Source organism: Eublepharis macularius, chromosome 7 (genome assembly GCF_028583425.1).
Source record: "Eublepharis macularius isolate TG4126 chromosome 7, MPM_Emac_v1.0, whole genome shotgun sequence".
NCBI lineage: Eukaryota > Metazoa > Chordata > Lepidosauria > Squamata > Eublepharidae > Eublepharis > Eublepharis macularius.
The window spans coordinates 48,739,427-48,760,451 of record NC_072796.1 but is presented as its reverse complement, the minus strand read 5'-3'; the positions used below and the strand labels follow the sequence as shown (position 1 = coordinate 48,760,451).

At 40.9% G+C, this 21,025-nt stretch overlaps 1 protein-coding gene across 2 annotated transcripts; it reads right to left on the bottom strand.

The window, feature by feature from the left end:
* Positions 1 to 68: 68 nt before the first annotated feature.
* MRS2 (magnesium transporter MRS2) lies at positions 69 to 17,359 on the bottom strand. Of its 2 annotated transcripts, XM_054984721.1 has the most exons (11): positions 17,126 to 17,359; positions 16,246 to 16,319; positions 13,098 to 13,134; positions 12,651 to 12,763; positions 10,734 to 10,907; positions 10,295 to 10,425; positions 9,327 to 9,443; positions 7,511 to 7,663; positions 5,579 to 5,696; positions 3,665 to 3,778; positions 69 to 1,917 (listed from the first exon to the last, which is right to left on the bottom strand). In XM_054984721.1, the coding sequence occupies exons 1-11, from the start codon at positions 17,337 to 17,339 to the stop codon at positions 1,807 to 1,809; spliced, it is 1,356 nt and encodes a 451-aa protein (XP_054840696.1). In that variant the 5' UTR covers positions 17,340 to 17,359; the 3' UTR covers positions 69 to 1,806. The 2 variants fall into 2 exon arrangements, with proteins under 2 accessions (XP_054840696.1, XP_054840697.1); XM_054984722.1 differs by lacking the exons at positions 69 to 1,917; positions 3,665 to 3,778 and adding an exon at positions 6,989 to 7,104 and having other exon boundaries at positions 5,600 to 5,696.
* Positions 17,360 to 21,025: the final 3,666 nt, after the last annotated feature.

The window sequence follows — 21,025 nt, the reverse complement described above, 5'->3', positions numbered from 1 at the left end:
TTCTGAATATCACTGGTGTATGTGCAGTATGTACTGATGAAAGAAGGACTACAAAATGTACTCCTTCTCTAGGATCTGGCAGCCGATAGATGCCCACACCTCCCAACCTATTAGAATTTAAATAATTAGTATACAGGCAATGGTATTTCTTAGCTAAGGTCACCATTTATTATTTAGGCTCTTAGAACCCATTTTTTCTCCACTCAGTACAGTGGCTTAGTGTCAAAAACAGATAGCACTATTATTATTAAGTTACTGAACAAATCTACCTACAATCAATGAACAGATTCACAAGATGAAGAGCACAGTAAGCGATAACCTTGATGGCAGTGGTCTATTCCCAAGCACCATCCATTAATCTTCATGTATTTCACGATACATGAAAGTGGACTGGATGGGAGTTTGGATTTATGAAGCACTGCAGGACACATGATTTGTATGATGAACTCAGCAGGATTTAAAAGTTTTTGCATGTTCTTATTGCCTGTTGGGAATTTCTCTATAAATAGCTTGTTTTCTACTCTAATGAAATGCTGTCTCACTTTCCTTTGCAATTGCAAGGTTAATGATTTATGACTGTATTGCCCTGTTTGAAGTCACAAGCCAATTAGATGTTATGCTGGCTTGTCCCATGTTTAAACACAAACAATAAAAAACTTTTACCTTGTTTGAATAGCATTTTACCGTCATTCATAACTCTATCCATCCTTCTCAGTCTGACAGATGGAAGTTACTCCCAGTGTACAGTTAATTTGCCTTTAATGTAAGTTTAAAAAACCCTAAAGCATGTTATTCTGCTATGCCTCAGTTCAATGGAGTGCAGTTAGAGCAGTTTCAAGAGTTAAAATCCCTACCATTCAGCTGTTAAGGAAGACAGAACAATGACGGAGACCGAATCCAGCCCTCTTTCCAGACAACAGATGGATAAAATGTCACCATTGCTGGGTTTGTAGGACATTGGTTACAGTTCCATTTCCAACAAGCGACATGCATATCGTGTCCATTCTTGAACAAGGGTGCTTGTGTGATACAGAAGCCCTCTACGGCCATAAACTTGAACTGCTAACAGATGGTAGTCATTCCCATTCTCTGAATTGCCTCCACCCTCAGTATCTTCTTGAAATTCTTTGCAATTAAAGGAGCAGCGACCACTGGAATATAGCAAGGAGTGTCTGCATATTTGTACTGGCAATGGAGATTCATCTAGCTGTTTACAACTCAGTGGGAGGATAGTAGCAGAGTAATAGTAAAGAACATCCTCTGAGCAATGGATGCTACCTCTATGCTCCAAGACCTGTCCCCCTAGGAGAAAGTGTTTCATTCAAACATGGAGAAGGAGAAATTGACAAAAGAACAAGTATAAACAGAATTTTAAAGCAAGATTTTCAAAAAAGTGCCTATGGGAAATTTCCCTTCTTCCTATGTAAAGATAACTACTAGAACCATTCTGAATGGAACATTTTACCTGTATGGAGCAACAGATGGTGTACTTGTGAAACCATCAAAACAGAATACATGCCATACATGTGGAACAGATTTTATATTCCAGTGGAACCTAATTCCTTAATGAAGGTCAGGCCAAAAAGAAATACATGAAAGCATCAACCAAAAAATTTGAATTTTAAGCTTGCACAGGTCCCAGTCTTTTCTACTGTGGTACAAAATTACATACAAAATTCTTCTGCATATTTTGATGTTCGTTGTTGTACCTCTTTGGCATATCCAGAAGTCAACTCTTAAAGACTCCTATACTTTCAGTGCATGAAAATACAGGTAAGAGTCAGTTATGAACAAAAACAGATCTGATCAGTGGTTGGTCAATGTACTTCTGTTTGACGCAAGGGATTCTGTTTTGAAGTCATTTTTAAATTCTACTTTCCCATTTGCTAGATGAGTTCTTTTCAGCAAAGCAGGCATCTAGGCAAAAAAGCAAGGGAAAAAAACAAGAACATGCTACTGTCACACTAAGGAAATCTGAAATCTGGTAGAGAGGAGACTAAAGTTTGCAGCCTCTCCACATAGTTTGTCAAATTAACTGAATTGCTGTTTAACAGGTCTGTGTTGGCGGAATGGGCTACAACATAAGAATTATTTATTTCTGTCTTAGAGTTGGTTGCATTATTTGGTTACAGTTGTCCCCCTTTTGTTCAGCATAAATAAAGCAATCAGCGTTGTCATAAGAACTGAGACAGAGAGATTAGTAACCTATAGAACTCTTTTATTAGGTAGGAGAATGAGCTGTGATCCAGAAGGTCACTACCTCAAGTCTCACCTCTGCCAAAAATGTATGAGATGTATTCTGAAATTGCTCTGTAAATGTCAGTGTTATTAGTTGTCAATTACTAGTCAATTGAAGTCAATTCAAGCTTGGCTTGTTCTTCACAGTCTGAAATACACTGCTGAGATCAGCCACATTAAAATTCTGCTGTAGCAAAAAGAAACGACATGGTGGCTTGCCAGTAAATTTATCAAATGTAGTAACTATATTACACAATATATTGCACAAAACAAGCAGTGGAAAGGTAACATCTGGAAATGCACCCATGTGAAGGCTGATTCCATACAGCAAGACTTGCCTATATGCAAGTGGCTTATAGCAAGCAGGTCCACCGATATAGAAAGCAGTCACCAACAAGTTTGTGGTAGGAGACTGACTGTAAAGTATGTTCTATATCACAGAGGAGAAAGGTGTAAAATAATTACGATAAATGCAGAAAATTAAAATGTAACGAGGGAACATTGAATATATTTCTCTCCTAAGATGATTTAGGGCTGTTTGTCCTCAAAGACTGCACAGGTTCCAAGTAAAAGGACATTCAAGGCAATAGCCAGGAGCTCCCAACTTGTCTAGGCTGAGCTAGAACAGTACAGCTCCTGCCCCCTACAAAATTACAACAATGAAGTATGAAAACATACCATAACTTAACTGAAACTGACAGGAAATGGGAATTTCCCCATGACTAAGCAATTCTTGTATGCACAAATGTCAAAAAGGCAGGTTTCTGTCCATTAAGAAGGATTTTATAAAGAAGTTCAAAATTCCCTTTTCTTACTTAGAAAAATAGAACATTGTGAGATGGGTAACTTTTCTTGTCCTCTTCCACCAACAGAGCTTTTATAGATGCAATTTACAACTCTTGTGAGAGGAGTTCATCCATCTTACCCATTTTCTCCAAACAAGCAGGGTTGCTTGTTTTGTCTGGAAACAAGTTCTCTGAGATTAAAGGCAGAATGTATTTTCTCCTTTCTATATTAGAGAAATTGTTCTGGCTAAAGCAGAGTTTCTCCTCCCGGGGGACAGTATTATTTGAGAATCTGTCTGCTACTTGGAGGAAGCAGAATCTCAAAAGCCAGACATTGACAGCAATCAGGGAGAGAGTGCATGTCAAAAATAGGACTTTTATGGACAGTCCTCAGGCCCACTTAGTGAAGCTGGTTTATATCAGTGGCTTGCCAAGTAATTCAGGCTAGACATGACTGCATTTCAAAAGTCCTTCAACGCCACCACTGCTCAAGCTGATCGGACATTGTTCTTGCCGCTTCAAGGGGAACACTGTTATATTCTCCTGACTCAAGGTCAGAAAAATACTGGAAAGATTCCAAGGAGCCATGGTGTTGGGGAAAGATGAAAAGGATTCACACAATTTTACAAAGTCATACTCACAGGTGGAGGTAATGAAGGTTCCAGATGCTTTCCAAGAAATGAGAGCAGGCGCCGCCATATCAGGCCACTGCCCAGGAACATAATTCCTGTCACCAGCCAGAACATTCTTCTGTCCTGGTAGTGTGAAGACAAATATTCAATGATGCTGGCCTTCTTTTGAAGACATTGCATTTTCTGTCCTACCATTAACTCTTATTTTCACTTCTCTACATTCCCCAGAATGCTCTTATTTTCACTTCTCTACATTCCCCAGAATGCTCTTGTTCAACTGAGGGCAAATGGAAAGAGACTTCAACCCATTGGCCACCAAATTGTTTTATTAGCAAACTGATGGAGAAAACTTTAACCATTTCCCTTAGCCAGTTATAGATTTCCCCATTCTTACTACAAGTCTGAGAAAACAACTCAAGGCATTTAAAAACTTGGTGATCAGAGAAGGAAAAGGTTTAGAGGTAAACCTTGATGCACTCAATTTTGGTAACTCGATGCACAGAGGAGAGTGTCAGCAGAATACATTTATACCTTTCAGTCAACATGTAACATTGTTTAGAGTACAAAGGATCTTATACAGTTCTATAAACAAGTCAAATCAGAAGTACATGATCTTCAGAGAATGATGGACTGACAGATTATAGTTTACATTTAGGAATGAGAACAGCCAAGCTGGCACCCGCAAACCCATGGCAAAACTGAGTAAGCAGGCATCCAAGGCAGAGCTGGAGGATGTGTACGTAACCCTTTTGCCCTTTCAGAATAAGTGGAAGAAACACACGTAGATTTGTGGGCGAGTAGAAAAACTAGCTGACTGCAACTCTTAATAGCCTTCAAACTGCAGTGGCTCAATGGGCTGCATAAATGGTAATCAGAAGTGTGGGAAAGATTTATGGGTAGAAACTGAACAATCTGGTTCAATAAAATAGTGTGCCAATAGGGTATTTCCAGAAATTCCTTAATGCAAACTAAGCACCAAGGAGTGATAAAAGGTAGTAGGTAGTGCCACAGAAAACATGAACCCACCCACCCATTTCCCCCTACTGTCTTCCATAAGCCTAGCTCCCTGAAGCTAAAACTCCTGGTCTACTCTGGGTCCTGTTCTGAACAATAAACAGCTGGAGTAGGATAGGTGGAAATACTGCTTTCTTCTGTTCCTCCCCCTTCGAAAGAAGCCACAGTTTACTATGTTTTTGTCTCAGGCAATCCTTTATCATAGCTAGGATTTAACCAAGCCAGTCATCTGTAAAGTTGAACTATTAGCTTCCTTTAGTATTGCTGCAACAACGTATGAAAAAAGGATTGTAAAATGTTGCAAAGCACACCTGAAGTATTATATACAATGATCTTCCCACCATGTCCTCGGGGTTTAGCACTCTTTGATGACCACCTGGCACACCAGAATTTCATGCAGTAGACTTTTAAAAAAAATTTATTTACATCATTTATAATCCGCCTTTCTCACTGAGACTCAAGGCGGATTACACAGTGTGAGGTTAATACAATCAGTATCAAGTAAGTACATTTCAATACAAGACCATAAGGTAAACATATACAAGTTTAAAGACACAGCATTAGCAAGGATCCAAGGCATAGTAGAGATACTGAAGCAAAACAAAATCAATTATAGGACTAACATTAGACAGCATGGAGCGATGGTTGTACATAGGAGTACAATTTTAAAGCAGCAGATAATATATGAGGCAAAAACGGTGGTGAAGTCTATGATCCCCAAATTGTTAGTGAAGCACCTGAGACCCCATGCCTACAATGCTCCCATTTTACTCCCATTTGAGTAAGAAGCCTTTTTAGCCTTTTCTTACTTTATACTGACACACCTGAGGCATGTCCCTTTGAAACGAATGGAACCATATTACAAGCAGAATCAGTTGTATTTGCAAACCCACCCAATCTGTATCTCACCTCTTCAAATGAAGATTCCAAGTTCATTCCAAAAGCAACTCCTATCAATCCAAAAAGCGAAAGAGAAAAAGTACCCATGGTCAACTGCAAGTTCAGCCTCATCATTACATTACGGTGGCTAAAGAGAAGAAAAATTTAAGCAGTGTCAAAATGAATATACCGATTAATGCATATGAGTTAGATATGGATGGGTGCTGAGAATATTTACTAGGAATACAAAAGTTCCATAGTTCGTCTCCCATTTAGGGTGCAGAGGTAATGGTCTATTCATTTCTTCCCTCCCACCAGAGTTTTACACCTTCTAGAAACCGCCCAAATAAGAACATATTTCTATTTAAACAACCAAGACTTTACACAAGATAAATTAGAGCTCTATAAGGACAAATATGAAACACTAGCTCGCGTAAGAGAATATTCAGAACAAGATTAATAACCTTTATGCAAGACATAATTAGTTCCTGAAGTTAGACATCAACTGCCTTTGTGTTTCCTTGGCAGAGATGCCATTCAGGCTACTGCATGGACAGTATCAGTGGGATAAAGCAACTAAATGCTGTTCAGGCTATAACTTTACATAAGAGAGCCACTTTGGTGTAGTGGTTAAGAGCACGGGACTCTAATCTGCAGAGCCGGGTTTGATTCTCCACTCCTCTGCTTGAAGCCAGCTGGGTAACCTTGGGCTAGTCATGGTTTCTAGGAACTCTCTCAGCCTCACCCACCTCACAGGGTGTTTTGTTGTGGGGATAATAATAGCATACTTTGTAAACCGCTCTGAGTGGACATTAAGTTGTCCTCAAGGATGGGATATAAAGTTGTTGATTATGATGATGATGATGATCCTGAACCAGGGTCTTTGGGACAAAGGGATACAGAGGCAGAGCAATGGAAAACTCAGGCAGTTTCACTCTTGGAGTGATTTCAAACATCAACGAACATGAAAGGACAGCCTGTTCTCAGAACACACTCTCCGTGAGGAGCCTTCCAAGAGGCGCCTCATATTGTCAACTGGCAACAATATAGGAATAAGTAGATCAAGACATACTCCAGTAAAAACATGTATTTAGGTTATTTTGCAGGACACTGAAGACAGCAGAAGAGAAAGCAAATTGGCTTTATCTGCTAGTCAAGGATTCAAGGCCATATAAGCAAAAACTCAACAGATTATCCTTAACAAAGACTAAGAGCATAAATTGCTGCTTTGAAAACATTTGCATTTGAAAAGAGTCAATGATTACAGAAATGGGATATGGCTATTTAGACAGTTTTAAATCTCTGCTACCTCCTTTGGTAAGTACTGACAGAGTAACAGTAAATGTTCATAGATTTAATAAAGGATATGACCTTTCACTGTTATCTACTGAAAAGTATATATGGCAAACATGTTTACTGTTACCTTGCAACAATACTTACAAAAGGAACAGAAGATCGAGAAAGGCTCTGGAGTGCAGGCCAGGAGCGTTATAATACTTTTAGCATTCATCTCTTCATTTAAGGTTATTTTCTGGCTTCCTGATACTGCACTTATTCTGAGAGAGGAAAAATGAAAGTTTTGATATACTACACTTGTATTCACAGTCAGTATAGCTTGCTAATAAATTAATTTGGATTCAGGACTGACAAAAGGTCATACACAATAAGGGGTACATTGCCTTTATCTAGAAGATGAATTTTGTTCACTAAGCCAAACCCAGACAGATTGCAAGCTATTCATCTTTAATGAAGTCAACAAAATTATTCTGAATTATGTAGTGTGACCATTGCCACCTCTGCAAAAAAAATATCGATGTATGATATCTTGGGCAGTATAAGATGCAATTTATTGAAATAAGCAATGCTGGCTCCAACAGAACAGACAATACACTCTATAAACAGGAACAATACTGGACAATCTCCACATGGCTTCTACAAGGTATATTTCAATGAACAGCTAACCTGTCTAAGTTGATAAAGATGATACTTTCAGAATCATCAATCAATACCCTGAGTTCACGAGTTTCATTAGCAAGATCTTCTGCCTGCCTGTAATAATTCTCCAATAGCAGCTCCATCTCCTCTGCATGGTCAATTCCAGAAGTACTCTCCTCACTGTAAATGACAGTAAAATGTTATTAAGATGTCAGCAAATTTAGAACCTACAAGAGGTTTGTGTTCAAGTGAAAGCTCCCCGGTTCCTTTCCTGTGGCTCACCAGAAGAATGCAAAGCAATTTTAGTCAATATTTATTGATAGATGCTATGTATGGGGTAATTTAAAACAGGTTATTATAGCCTCTCCCTGCTTGAAAGTTTATTTTTAAAAAGAAATTAAACATATATACAGATACAGCAATAAACTCAAGTTTAAAGTTTTGAACAACCAGCCTGTTCTAAATATGGGACCAAGGAAGGGCTTTATTTCCTTGTTAAGTTCAACAATTGGATGTTCTGAGGTAGTGTGCCTCGGTAGCCAAACGATAGTATATCACACTAAAACTGTGGGATTCTGTTCTTCATCACTACCTGTAATGATTTCAAGTAAATGTGTGCATGTCTTTAAATGCTTGGTGTGAGCTAGGTGAAGAGTGGGGGTGAGAGAGGGATGAGTGAGTGATATGATTGGTTGATGACTGAGAGGGTGGACTGAGTGAATGCAGTTTAGACTGAGAGTGCAGAGAGAAAAGTTTCAGTCAGAAGAAAGCAGGCTAGCTGTGTGCTGTCTGAATATACTGAAGTATTTATGAGAGAAATATAACCTGTGCGGAACCTGAACTGAGCATGTTTGTGAAAGGACACTCAGTCAGGGAAAGAGAGGCCAGCTGTGGGCTGCCTGAGCAGGTTTCATATTTCTGTGAATGAGAGTCAGAGAAAGAGAGGCTAGCTGTGTGCTGCCTGAGGAGTTTTAAGCATTTCTGTGAGAGAAATATTGAGTTAGAGAAAGAGGCTAACTGTGTGTGAAGCCTTAGAAGAGATCTGTGTGAATGAGTTTATAGGAAGTAACTTTAAGAATCGAGAACTACGATTATGAAACCGATACGCTTCTTGACTAAATAAAAGTTTTTGTTTTGTTATATCCCAGAGTAGCTGTCATTGCTATATCCCATTCTTATCCTCAGGGCCACATAGAACCACGAAGGAGCCTGACGCTTAGGAACGTTACCAAAGGGAAAACTTAAATAGAATATATTGGAATATAATATTCCTGGTGGCAACAAACTACCCAGAGGGTGTTAAGGGAAAGATTAAAAGAAAAATCTACTCAAAGAAGTAAAGGTCATAACACCACCCAATAAGTGTTTACAATGTACAATGCCGCCTGACACAGGCACTATGAAGTGTCCATGAATTCTCATTCTTGCTCTAGTTTTGTATGTGTTTTAAGTGCCCTTTTATATACTGGTTTTCTATACCTCATGGAAGTCTTATTTTTGTAAAGGAAGACTGCCAAGTCTCTCAGTCGCACAACTACAGATGCTAGAAATGATGTACAATTCAGACTAGTTTTACCATCTAGCAGAATTCCACTGGAACTAGACTGTCTTGAAAGATCTCAAAAGGTAATGTACTCCCATCTTCCTGTTTTACATAAGTCAATAACTCCTTCAGCAGTTTAGTTTCACTAACCTCTCATCAGGCTTTTGAAAATTCAACTATGCAAATGGTTTATACAAAGCTTAAACAATTCCTCCTTCTGCATTTTTGGGAGATTCATCTGGACTATCAGATGTATACTGCTTGAACACATACTTGAAGGGCACACCAGCATATACTTACAATACTTGTGGGTCTGTCCATTTAGTTAGACACAGCTCTTCCATGAGTTCTTCCTCATCAAGGATTTCCAATATTGTTTCCTTAAACACTTTAATATCTGTTTCTAACTCTGACAAACTGAGGATAAAGAATAGGAGGAACAATAAAAAATTCAGACGTTACTGAAGTCAGTTACAGTTTCTTAGAGACTTTTCTTTGTACTTTTTGGCTTGCTGTGTTAGTTGAGAGGAATATTATCAAGAATGCACCTCTCCTGAAACCTCTCTTTAACCAAATGGGTTTTTTTCAATGCTTGGGTGGAATGCCAAGAATACTTGTAAAATGTAAGGGGTCTCCACTTATTCTAACAAAATGTAAGAAATGGCTATCAGCTTTAGATAGATGGATAGATACAGAATGAGAAAAAGTGAAATATGCAAATCCACACCCATGTCTTGTAATCAGAGATTATCTTATCATCCAATTTCCTCCACCCACAATTATAATAGTCACCATGGACACATTTGTGAGAAGCTCTCTTCCTGATGCAGCCTTTAGCGAATGCAAAATAAGACAGAACTTCTGCAGCAGTTTCACTGGAACTCAGGAACCCTCTTTTAAATATACTGCTGGAACGTTTAACCACAACCCCATCTGGAGTCATTTACCTAGCTATGCAATTGCATTAAGGCTCATATTTATTTTTATACCAAGGACAGAAATTTACAACCTTGTTCATCTCACAATCAGCTTGTGAAGGAGAGATTATGCTTCCCATTTTATAAGTGGTAATTGGGGTTCAGAGACAGCTGTTCACTCAAAATTTCCCACTGACTAGACGTTGAACTTGAACCTACAGTGCCTCCAACCAGTCCAATATAACATTGCACCTAGAATATGGTTCAGTTTCACTGAAAAGGTCAAGACGTGAGATTTCTAAAAAAAATTTAAACAGGTAATTTGGAAAAGAGCAACAAAGGCTGCCTTACCTCTTTCCATTTTGCAACAGAACATGAACTTTACTCCTATCCACAGACAGAAGCTTAGGATCTACTAAAGCATCCAGCGTCTCAAGAATCTGAGGTTGCAAGCTGTTAAGTCTTCCATGTAGACAGTTGATCTAGATAACAACATGATCCTTCATAAGAATTAAGACAACCCTTTTTAGAATGCCTTGGGTCACTGGAAACTTCTTCCTGATCAGGCAACAATCAGATGCTCAGAATTCGCTGCCAAGGATGGTCTACATTCCTTTTCATAGGTAAGCAAGACGGACTGGGATACTAAATTGATAGTATTCCTGGACTGGTTTTATGACTAAATCATTCAACAGGATTGTGACTGCCTTCATTAATTAAGTTGTTCCTTTTTACTTAAACCTGAAGTTCATTCCTACCTGCCTGTCCCTCAGCATGGGAGTATGCTCACCCAGTATTGTAGCATTGCTTCTATCGCTCTGAATTCAAAAGGTAAAGAATATGTAACTAGCTGGCCCTCTCCAGCCAGCTGAGAAGCCAGTTCTTGTAGCAGCCATTTTTCCATATTTAAATTGCGATAGTCTAGGATCAGAAGAAATTCCGGTGTTATCACTGCCTTCAAAAACTGAAAGAGGCAGAGAGAATAAAGTTAGCAAACTAGTACACATTATGGATACTATACCCATACTGCTATTTAGTGCATTTCAATTTGCAATTTAGTTAGCTGTACATATGCATTGGTTTTATAGCTATGGTGTCTTATAACGATCACAGGTACAGAAAATAGTTCAGCATTTCTAATCATAAGTTTCTACAACATAGTTTTACCTGTTCTTGTCTTGAAAGTTAATTGACGCACAGCTAAAGTCAAATGAGAATACACAAGAGAACAGAGGGTGGAAACGTCTTAAAGTCAGGCCTCTTCCACATGGTGAACTTCACATCGGGCTTTCTGCGTATTCATCCCTTGAGGATTGGATCCGCTTTATTCATCCAGTTCTGGCCCTGCACTGCTTTGATTCTTTAATGCTACACTTTGATGGAGTTGAACTGAAATGGTGTCTGCTTTTTATCTTTGCACTAAAAAGTCGCCATTTTCTGCTGCGGGCTTTGAGGACATGCTAGTTTCCTCAGACGATGGGCTGAGGAAACTTAAAAAGGCTTTTTTTACTTTTAAACGGTGCCAATGTTGTAATGTCATAGTTCAAATTTTAAAAATGCCAAAAACGAATGGACTAAAGAGTGAAAGGCAAGGCCAGGGCCAGGCCCCACACCGAAGAAAGCATTCTGCTCCTCAAAAAAGCCCCAGCTTGCCTTTCCTGGGGGGGGGGAAAACCATCAGGGCATGTGAGCAAAGAGAAAAAAGCTGGGGAAATATCAATTCTGCAACAGATGCAGCCTTTTTCAATGCAGAACACACAAAAGCTGGGGAAGCAGTTTGGACAACTGAATCAGGGTATTTTTACCGTGAGTGCAGAACTCTGGGGCCAGAACTGATGAAAAAAGCCGTGTGTGGAAAAGATCTCAAAATGGTCAATAGACTCACATTTGACTGATGAAACATTGGATGGTGTGTGACAGAATCTTGCCACTGTCGCATTTCAGAAATGCACCTAACCATTCTAACAGTGACATATAACATTATGTGTAATTATGGGAGTGCTCCTGAGAGATCTTTTGTAATGGAGTCCTAAACAGCTACGCCCTTCCCAGTCCATTGAAGTCAGTGGGCTTAGAAGGCCATTGCTTTTCTTAGGATTGCACTGTTACACTTGTACACTCCCTTCCCCTCATATACAGTTTGGAAGTAGAACAGCAAGACATAGTTTGTTGTTATACTCCAACCATAAATTATAATTTATTTTCCATCCTTCAAACAAGGATTCCCAACCAAGTTTTAATTCCTGTTTGAATTGTGGTTTGAAGAAAAGATAACAAACACAAGTTTATTGTTTGGATGCCACAAACTATATTTTGCCACAAAAGCAGAAACAATTAAATTCAGAGCCATGTACTAGAGGGAAGAAGCACGCAAGCCTAAGGACCTCCAGGCCCAGTTCCCTAATGTCTAGCCATACTTAGTCATTATGTGTGAAAGCTGCTATAGTCTCACATCTTCAGCCATTTCCTATCACTTCTACTGAAGGCACCTTAAAGTTGCAAGCAGGATAAGTAATGTCAGAAGCAGCCCTTAAGAATACTTTAGAACTCTCACACAAATGAAAGCCAAGCCCCTAGACAAATAAACAATTTTTGTCTTGTGACACATTTCTTCAGATTCCCACTTCAGAAAAGGTAAGTGCTATTCAGGACATGTTCTTATATGGATATCACTTCTGCATAGCAAAAAGAAGAATGGCACACTTACCTCCATTCTCATGATAATTGTATTGTTCCTTGGCGATATGTTCACTTGATGCTGAAACCGTAGATCGCGTGCTTGAAGACCTAGTTCCTGATATAATTCTGTTTTTTTTCTTTCTGTCAAGGTTTAGACGTATGTGAGATGAGGACACACATCAAATCTACATAATGAACAAGAAGCCTGCAATACTTTCCTCGTAGGAGTAAGTCCCTTTGGGCTCAGTGGGGCTTATATCCAAGTAACTATTGTGATAGCATGGAAAGACACTCCAGCACCACAAGACCCAGTGAAGTGAACAGAACTTGCACTCTACGGAATGAGCAATTAAATTGTAAGCAATGATGTTGATGTAGCAATAGGCAACATCAGCATAAAGACCCCTTGCCGTATCTGGATAATTCCACATTTCACATTGAGATCAGAAAAAAAAAAGTCTCAAGTTCCACCTACCATATGAGGTTACATTGCCTTTTTTGTCAAATTTCATCTAAAAGGAAAAAAGAAATATTGGCATCAGTTTTTGCAACACTCCACCACTATTGTAAAGACTTCTGTTAAATTGTATTTGTCTGCTTTCAATATGAATTCAGTTCAAGAAAAGAAATGCACTAAGTTAGCTTTCTGTACTCTTCTTACCACCCATTTAATTTTCAGTTCCCCCCTCAACATTTAAAGAAAGCTACATACACTACAGGTCTCAGTGGTCACTGGGACAAATTAAAAGTCCCATCAGTGCATTCTGGAAATGAGTTTATATTCTTCAAGGAAGAAAGCACAGGTGAAACACCAAGCCATGGTTTGGCACTATATGAACAAATTTATACACTCTTCCATACCTCAACACACTGCAATTACCCCCTATTTTATTATTTGTCAAACTGCTATTTCTCTGGTTCAAATGTAATGGGAAACTGTGGTTTAAGCAATCTGTTGTTGGTTTAAGCAATCTGTGAACCATGGTCAAGCTGCAGTTTGCAGTTCTAGTTTACAAATAAACTGATTTGGAAAACCATTATTAGCCTGATTTTCATAGAACTATGGTTTGCTGAACTATAGAGAGGCAGGTAATAGCACCATGAGTAAAGCGGCACAATCCAAGGTAAAATATGTTAATTCCAAAGATGTCCAAAAAGTTCAGGTCAGTAAACATGTTGCAGAAAGTATTTCTAGTTTTGCATTTCAAATTTCTCTTATAACCTTGAGCAGCTGTCTCTTTTAAAACTGAGGAGCAGGGAGTAAGAGGGTTTGTGCTTCCTCTTTTATAACAAACCAGGGGGATCCTGGGGAGGGGGTGAGATGCAAATATTTTTTTTCTCACATACAGAAGTCTGAAGAGCTCAAAAATCTCATGTTACTACCTTTTATTTTATTAAAACATGTGTATTCTGCCTTTATTTATTAATTATTTATTTATTTTATTCAATTTATACCCCGCCCTCCCCACAGATGGGTTCAGGGCGGCTAACAACATTAAAAAAATACATTATAATCACAAAAACATAAAATCAACAATAATTTTTAAACAATCATTAAAATAGTACAGGAGCAGGCTATTTAGACAAACATTGGGAGTCCGTATACGGGCATAGCAGATGGCCGAGGGCAGCCCCAGAAGAAGTGGTGGTCTTAGATGAAGGAGGACACCCGCTGGCACTCAGCTGAAGGCCCGGCGGAACATCTCCGTTTTACAGTCCTTGTGAAACTGTAACAGGGCCCGGAGGGCCCGGATCTCCAGCAGGAGAGCGTTCCACCAGGCTGGGGCTAGGGCAGAAAAAGCCCTGGCCGAGGCCAGACGGATGTCCTTCGGGCCGGGGACCACCAGAAGTTGCTTGTCTGCAGAGCACAACACCCTGCAGGGGACGTAATGGAAGAGGCGGTCCCACAGGTATGCAGGTCTCAGTCCGTGAAGGGCTTTAAACACCAATGTTAACACCTTGAACCGGATCCAGAATTCCACTGGGAGCCAGTGCAGCTGGCACAGCACAGCCACAGCACAGCCTTTCTACTCAAGATAGGGTCCCTAAGGCAGTGAACATTAAAACACTAATAAACAATTTAAAACATGTTAAAACAACTTAAATTTAAAATAACATTTAAAGTAACAAAAAACCCAATTCAATAAACACCTCCAAAGGCCTCCAAAGATAACCAGAGTGAACAGGTAGGTTCATATGGGAGAAGGTTGCCCTTACTTAAGGTATGCTGGTCCCAAACCATAGAGCTTTAAAGGTCAAGATCACAAATTGGGTCTGGATACAAGTTAGGAGCCACTACAGATGGAACAAGACTGAAGTGATATAGTCCTTACGACCCACTCCATTCAGCATTCAGGCCACAGCATTCTATACCAACTGAAGCTTCTAGACAGTTTGACGGAATTCACTTTAGTGCAGCACTCAGAGAGTTGGAAGAGAAGGAGTTAACAACTGCCTGGAATAAAAGCTTGATTGATGGGCTGCTCCCTCCTCTCTCTGACTAGCCAGTCAGAACCAGCCCTCAGGATGACAGTTGATGCTGACAGAGCTTTTTTAAAAAATTCAGTTGAGTGTGTGAGAGAGTCTGACACGGAGGGTCAGACAACTTCCTTTTGAAGTGAGGGAAACAAAAATGTTTGCTGAAACTGTCTTAAGGAAGACTTTTAGTTAAGGATTTCAAATATGAAAGCCAGCCACGTTGAAACCCATTTACACAGCCAGGATAGAACTGAGTATGTGTTTTCGGCTGAGTGAGTGAGTGAACAGGATTATGAATAGTGAATAGGGTAAGGAATAGCCAAGTGAATAGGGTTATGTCTTCTTAGGTGAAGAAGCATAATTCCTGCCCAGTGTCTAGAAGGGGGTTTGGTTCTAAGGACCTCACGTCTGTTGTAAAGGGAAAACAGTGTTGAATTAACATCAGAACACCCGAGTTGAAAGGGGAAATCTGTGAACAAACACTGTTGCTTTAACCAAAGTATTAAACAAAACACCTCTTACTCTTAAGGATTGTAAACATTGAAACAGCTGTCAGAAAACTATTTTGCCTATTACTTTTAAAGTATTCTATTCTACCAACAAATTTTATCTCGGCAATTTCATCCCCTCACTGCCCTTAATCCATCCCTGCCTGTTCAATAGTTGCTGTTTCTTTTGAGAGTTATTCAGCCTCTAGTGTCATTTCATACAAAGAAGAGGGCTCCTGCTTTTCCCCTATCAACTTTCTGAGCAGGGCTAAAAAGCCAAAAATATAGCTGTTTTTCAGAGTGGGATAAAAAGAACTTTACAACCATAAACAGACATGCTACTTGGCGCTGCTCAGCCATAGCAAGCAAACTTGTATTTTGGTGGGAAAATCTACCTCAGTGTAGGGGGTGGGGGTGAAGGGGAGTCTGTCATAACAGTCTTCAAGGGCAGCCAAATTTAGAGTGCACTGCAGTAGTCTAATCTATACAATACCAGGGTATGTACTACATTGGCAAGATCTTTCTTGCCCAGAAAGGGCTGCAGCTGGCTTACCAGCTTATACCTAGAGCATAAGAAATGGAAACACAGATTCACATAGCATTTTATTCCATAGCACACTTTACTACAGAAACATGTAACAAAAGAAATGTACTTGCCACAGAGAATACAGGTGCCACACTGGCTAAAGTTGCCTGGGACGCCTCTGTAGTCATGCGTCGAGAGAGTTCACCTGAAGAATGATAAACAGAAAGCCGTAACTTTTGTGACAAACACTTCAGACCTAAAATGTCAGTCTAAATCAGAATGTGAAGTTTGTTTTGTAACAGGCACCACACTGAAAACCTACTCAAACAACAGCTAATCGATATTTTTACATAATTAATTAAACTATCATAATAATTGCATATTCAGGACGCGAGTCCACTACTGTTGGCACCAGACTAGACTGAGGGACATGAACTGGACTAAACATGGACTAACTAGTCTGAGGGAATAGCCAAAAATTACCAAGGGAAGAGGGAGCAGAAGACACCAGGGCCCAGTAACTGCTCCCCATCATTACTATTTTCTTTACATTGTTCTGTCAAAGTTGCCCAAAGCAAATACAACAATGTGCTGAGACTAGAGCACTCTAACCACTATACCACACTGTCTCACACTTACATAGGAGTAAGCACGCATATTAGTCTGCGAGTGTTATGGTGAGCTTAAACCCTTACAGAATCGGGGTGCAAAAATGACACCAATTCACCCATAACGTCCTCACGGACTAGGCTCCTAGTAGGTCTGTAAATTACAAGGAATCTCAAAGAGCTTGGTTATGTATCCCCATTAGCGTGTAAGTGCTTCTGCTGGGCTAGGACAATTATGCTGCAGCCTCATGCGCACTTGACAGCTAGTCTCCTCAAAGTCACTGGAATTTACTTTCTAGCAAACACCCACAGGCTCAAGCTGTCGAGCACCGAAGATCCTCGGTAGTCACTGGGAAGGGCAGCCTCTGCTGTGCACTCACGCAAGCCCCCAGCCCTGACTTACTTGCGCCGAGCAGGCGCTGTCTGCGCGGCCACTGCAATCGGCATTTCCTGGGCCTGCAAAGAGCCCATCCAGGCGCACCAGCCGAAGCACCCAGAAAGTGGATCGAACGCCCTCTTTGGAGCAGGCGGTGGTGACGGCTGCAATAGACCCCAACGCAGTAACTGCAGAGTTTGCCGGGCCGCAGCCCCCGGCTCAACATCCACGCACAATCCATTACAAACCGCGTCCGAACAACCTGAGCCCAGGGCGCTCCGCCTCCTGACCTTGCAAATCGCGCACGCGCACAGCGGAGGAAGAAAAGGGAGGTGGAGTTTTGTCTCTGCTAGCGAGGACGGAGTGTTGGGTTTTTTTTAAAAGCATTTATATGCCGCTTTTTGCCCTTGCCGAGCAACTAAAGAGGGTGTGACTAGCGGCGCTGAGGCTTCTCCAGTTGACTTGTTGCTTGTTTTTCCATGAGGTTCCAGAGAAACGGGCGGGGTAGCACTAGGGGAGCTCAGCTGTGCATTGCCAGCGTCACACGCCAGCGCTTGACGGCAATGATTAACAGCTCCTGAGAAGGAGTAGGTTTGCCGAAAGGGAAGCTGAGGCACGGGTCTGTTTTGTTGTCTGTAAGCGCTTTCCATCGGAAAAAGCGCCCCCTCCCCCGTGACAAAGCATCCTAAAGAGCCATACTTTCCAAATTAAGAGAAGAAAAGAGCAAGAGTCCAGTAGCACCTGTAAGACTAACAAAATTTGTGGTAGGGTATGAGCTTTCATGAGCCAAGAACAAGTAGCACAGCTTCACGATTCTCAGCCTTGAGTGCTGAAAGTTGTTATACTTAAAGTGGGACATTTCCTGTGGTAGTGATACAGTGAAACTCTTTTCTTTAGAAGCCTGCCTGGCTTCATTATTATTTGGGATTTATTTACTTAATTTATACCCTGCCTTCCCAATGGAGAAGCAGCTTACATTATTCTCGTCTCCATTTTATTGGAGGTAGGTTTGGCTAGAGAGCATGACTGGCCCAAGGTCACTCAGCAAGCTTCCATAGCAGTGTGAAATCAAAAAGAGTCCAGCAGCACATTTAAGACTAACCATCTTTATTGTAGTCTTAAAGCTGCTACTGGACTCTTTTTTATTTTGCTACTACAGACTAACGCGGCTAACTCCTCTGGATCTATAGCAGTGTGAGGATTTGTACCTAGATTGGCAAAACATTTATATTCGTCCAAGGATTTGGAAACTAAAATAGTTGCTTGTGCTATTTTTACTGTTTATAAATATATTTGTTTTTAATAGTGTTACTATAATACTGGATTTTATATTTTGTAAATTTATTTTATTTATGTTATTTATAGTCTGCCTCTTCTGTACCTCGGTTCAAACAGACAGATCAGAGCAGTATGGTCCAGAGTCTGCATTTCTTTATCAGTGCAACATTCTGAGCCATTTCATTTCAGTACAGCCCTCCTACAGTGCAAAAAAAGCCCTCCTGAACAATTCTGCTTTGGATAGTTTTCAGAAAGCCAAGAGAGTAGGAACCTTCCTAACCTTCTCAAGCAGGACACTCCATAATGTGGAGGCCACAATAGAGAACACATATGTACAGGCAGTTATTCATTTTACCCTTTTACAGGGTGGCACTTGCAGAATGCCCTGCTCAGAGGAGCAAAGCTGTCATGGTGGAACATGAGGAGAGAGGCAGTACCACAGATATGAGGGACCAAGGCTATGAAGGGCTTTGTTTGTGATAGCCAATAGCTTAAACTGAGCCTGGAATCTGATGGGCAGCCAATGGAGTGATTGCAGAATGGGAATAATATGCATGTCTTGCCTAGCTCCTGATAATAACTGAGCTGCAGGGTTCTGTACCAGCTGGAATCTCTGGATTGACTTCAAGGGGAAACATATTGTGCTTTATGGTTTCAATGTCTAGACTAGATGTTACAGTGGCAGGGATCCAGGTGGATGGATTGGCCTTGTCAAGATAGGGAGTCATCTTATGGACTAGGCTGAGTTAGAAGAAAGATTTTTTTGCAGTTGCTTTAACTTGCTTCTCCAGCAACAATGCTGGATCCAGTATAACCCCTAAGCTCTTAAGTGAGTCAGTAAGGGTCAACAGAACCCTTGCCATCTGTCTTCCCAACCAGCATCACCTTTGTCTTGTCTGGGCTCAGTTTCAATTTACTCACTTTCTGCATTTGAGTATAGTACTCAGGCAGTGGCTCAAGACTTTTACCACATCACCAGGTAATTTGGATAAAGAGATGTAAAACTGGGTGCCATCCACATATTGGTGACATCCAATTCCAAAGCTACGAATTATTTCTCCTAAAGGCTTTACATACAGGTTCAATAACATGGAGGATAAAATTGTCCTCTGTGGAACCCTGAAGGACAACTCTCATACTGAAGACAACTGATCTCCAACAGAAGCTGTTTGAGTCCAGTCCATAAGGAATTATTCATACCAGTCCAAGGCGCATCTCCTGACACCTTACTTCTACCTCCAAATGCCTCAATGTATCAAAGGTTGCAGAAAAATCCAGTAGGAGCAACAAAGAAGCACATGACCAAAGACCCTAGAGTCATCACTGCCCCACAGCCTGGCCTGAAACCCGACTGAAAAGGGTCCAGAGGACATGAGTTATCCAAGTAGATCTGAAGTTGTACTCTCAATACTTTTGCCTAGAAAGGGCAGATTAGAGACTGGGCAATAATTGGCGACATCATTTTTATGAAGGAATGTTTCTTAAGTAGTAAATGGATAACTACCTCCTTAAGTGGTCAAGGGAATCATCCTGAGTTAGTGGCTGATTTATGATAATCATTATGGGATCATTAATGTAGACCTTATGTGGTTTTAGCAGCCAGGATGAGCAAGGATCCAGTACACAAGTTGTGACCTTCACAGGATCCCAGGATACTGTCAATAGACATCGTAGTAACTGCGACAAAATGGTCCATAAGCAGACGAATGTATTCAGCATTTCTTCTGCCTGGCCTCTGTAGATGGAGAATTTTAGCTGGATCCTCTTTTGTGGGTGTTGATGCCATATTCACCCTTGCCTTCAGAAGCCAGTAGTCAGGCCATGGTTCAGGCCAAATCTCTAACTCCAAACTAAGATCTCCCTCAGTCTCAGTGCAACTATGTCAAGCCCATCATGATCTGAGAGGCCCAGGGCAGCCAAAGAGGCTGGCCCTGGAGAAAAGCAGTCAACATGAATATTGAAGTCACAATCAGTCTGGGTGTCTCCAGCACCACATCTGAGAGCACTTCTGCCAATTAAGAGAGGGAGCCTACTGAGGAACTAGGTGGCCAGTAAACAAACAGAATGCCTAATCTGTCCTTAGCTCCCAATGTACATTTGAGTTAGAATGTGTGTGTGTGTGTGTGTGTGTGTGAGAGAGAGAGAGAGAGAGAGTGAAGTGCTGTCAAGTCACAGTTGTCTTATGACTAGACATGGGCACAAACCGCATTACGAACCAAAAAACCCCACGAATCGCCTGATTGTCTGTTCACGAACCGGCAGTTTGTGAGGGTCCATGGCCAACGAACCGGTGTTCGTTGGAAGCCCAGTTCATTGCGTTCGCCCGCAGTTTGTGAAGCCAGACAGTCAGGCCCCATCAATCACTTCCCTTGGAAACGGAGCTTGGGAAATGCCTGAACTCTGTCTGCACTCCTTCTGTCGCCCTGGAAACCCGAATCGAAGCCCAGCTTACCTTGATCGGCATGTCTTCCTTCCAACCATGAAGCTGCAGATTGGTTACAATTGGTTACATGGGAGAAGACACCTGGGGGGAGGGAGGGGGGAGGGGTGTTCTGTAGCCATGGGCACTCCAATCTCATCCCTGCAAACCCTGATAGGCAGTTCTGACGGCCAACCCCTTGTACACTGGGTCAACGTCAACTGGTGGCT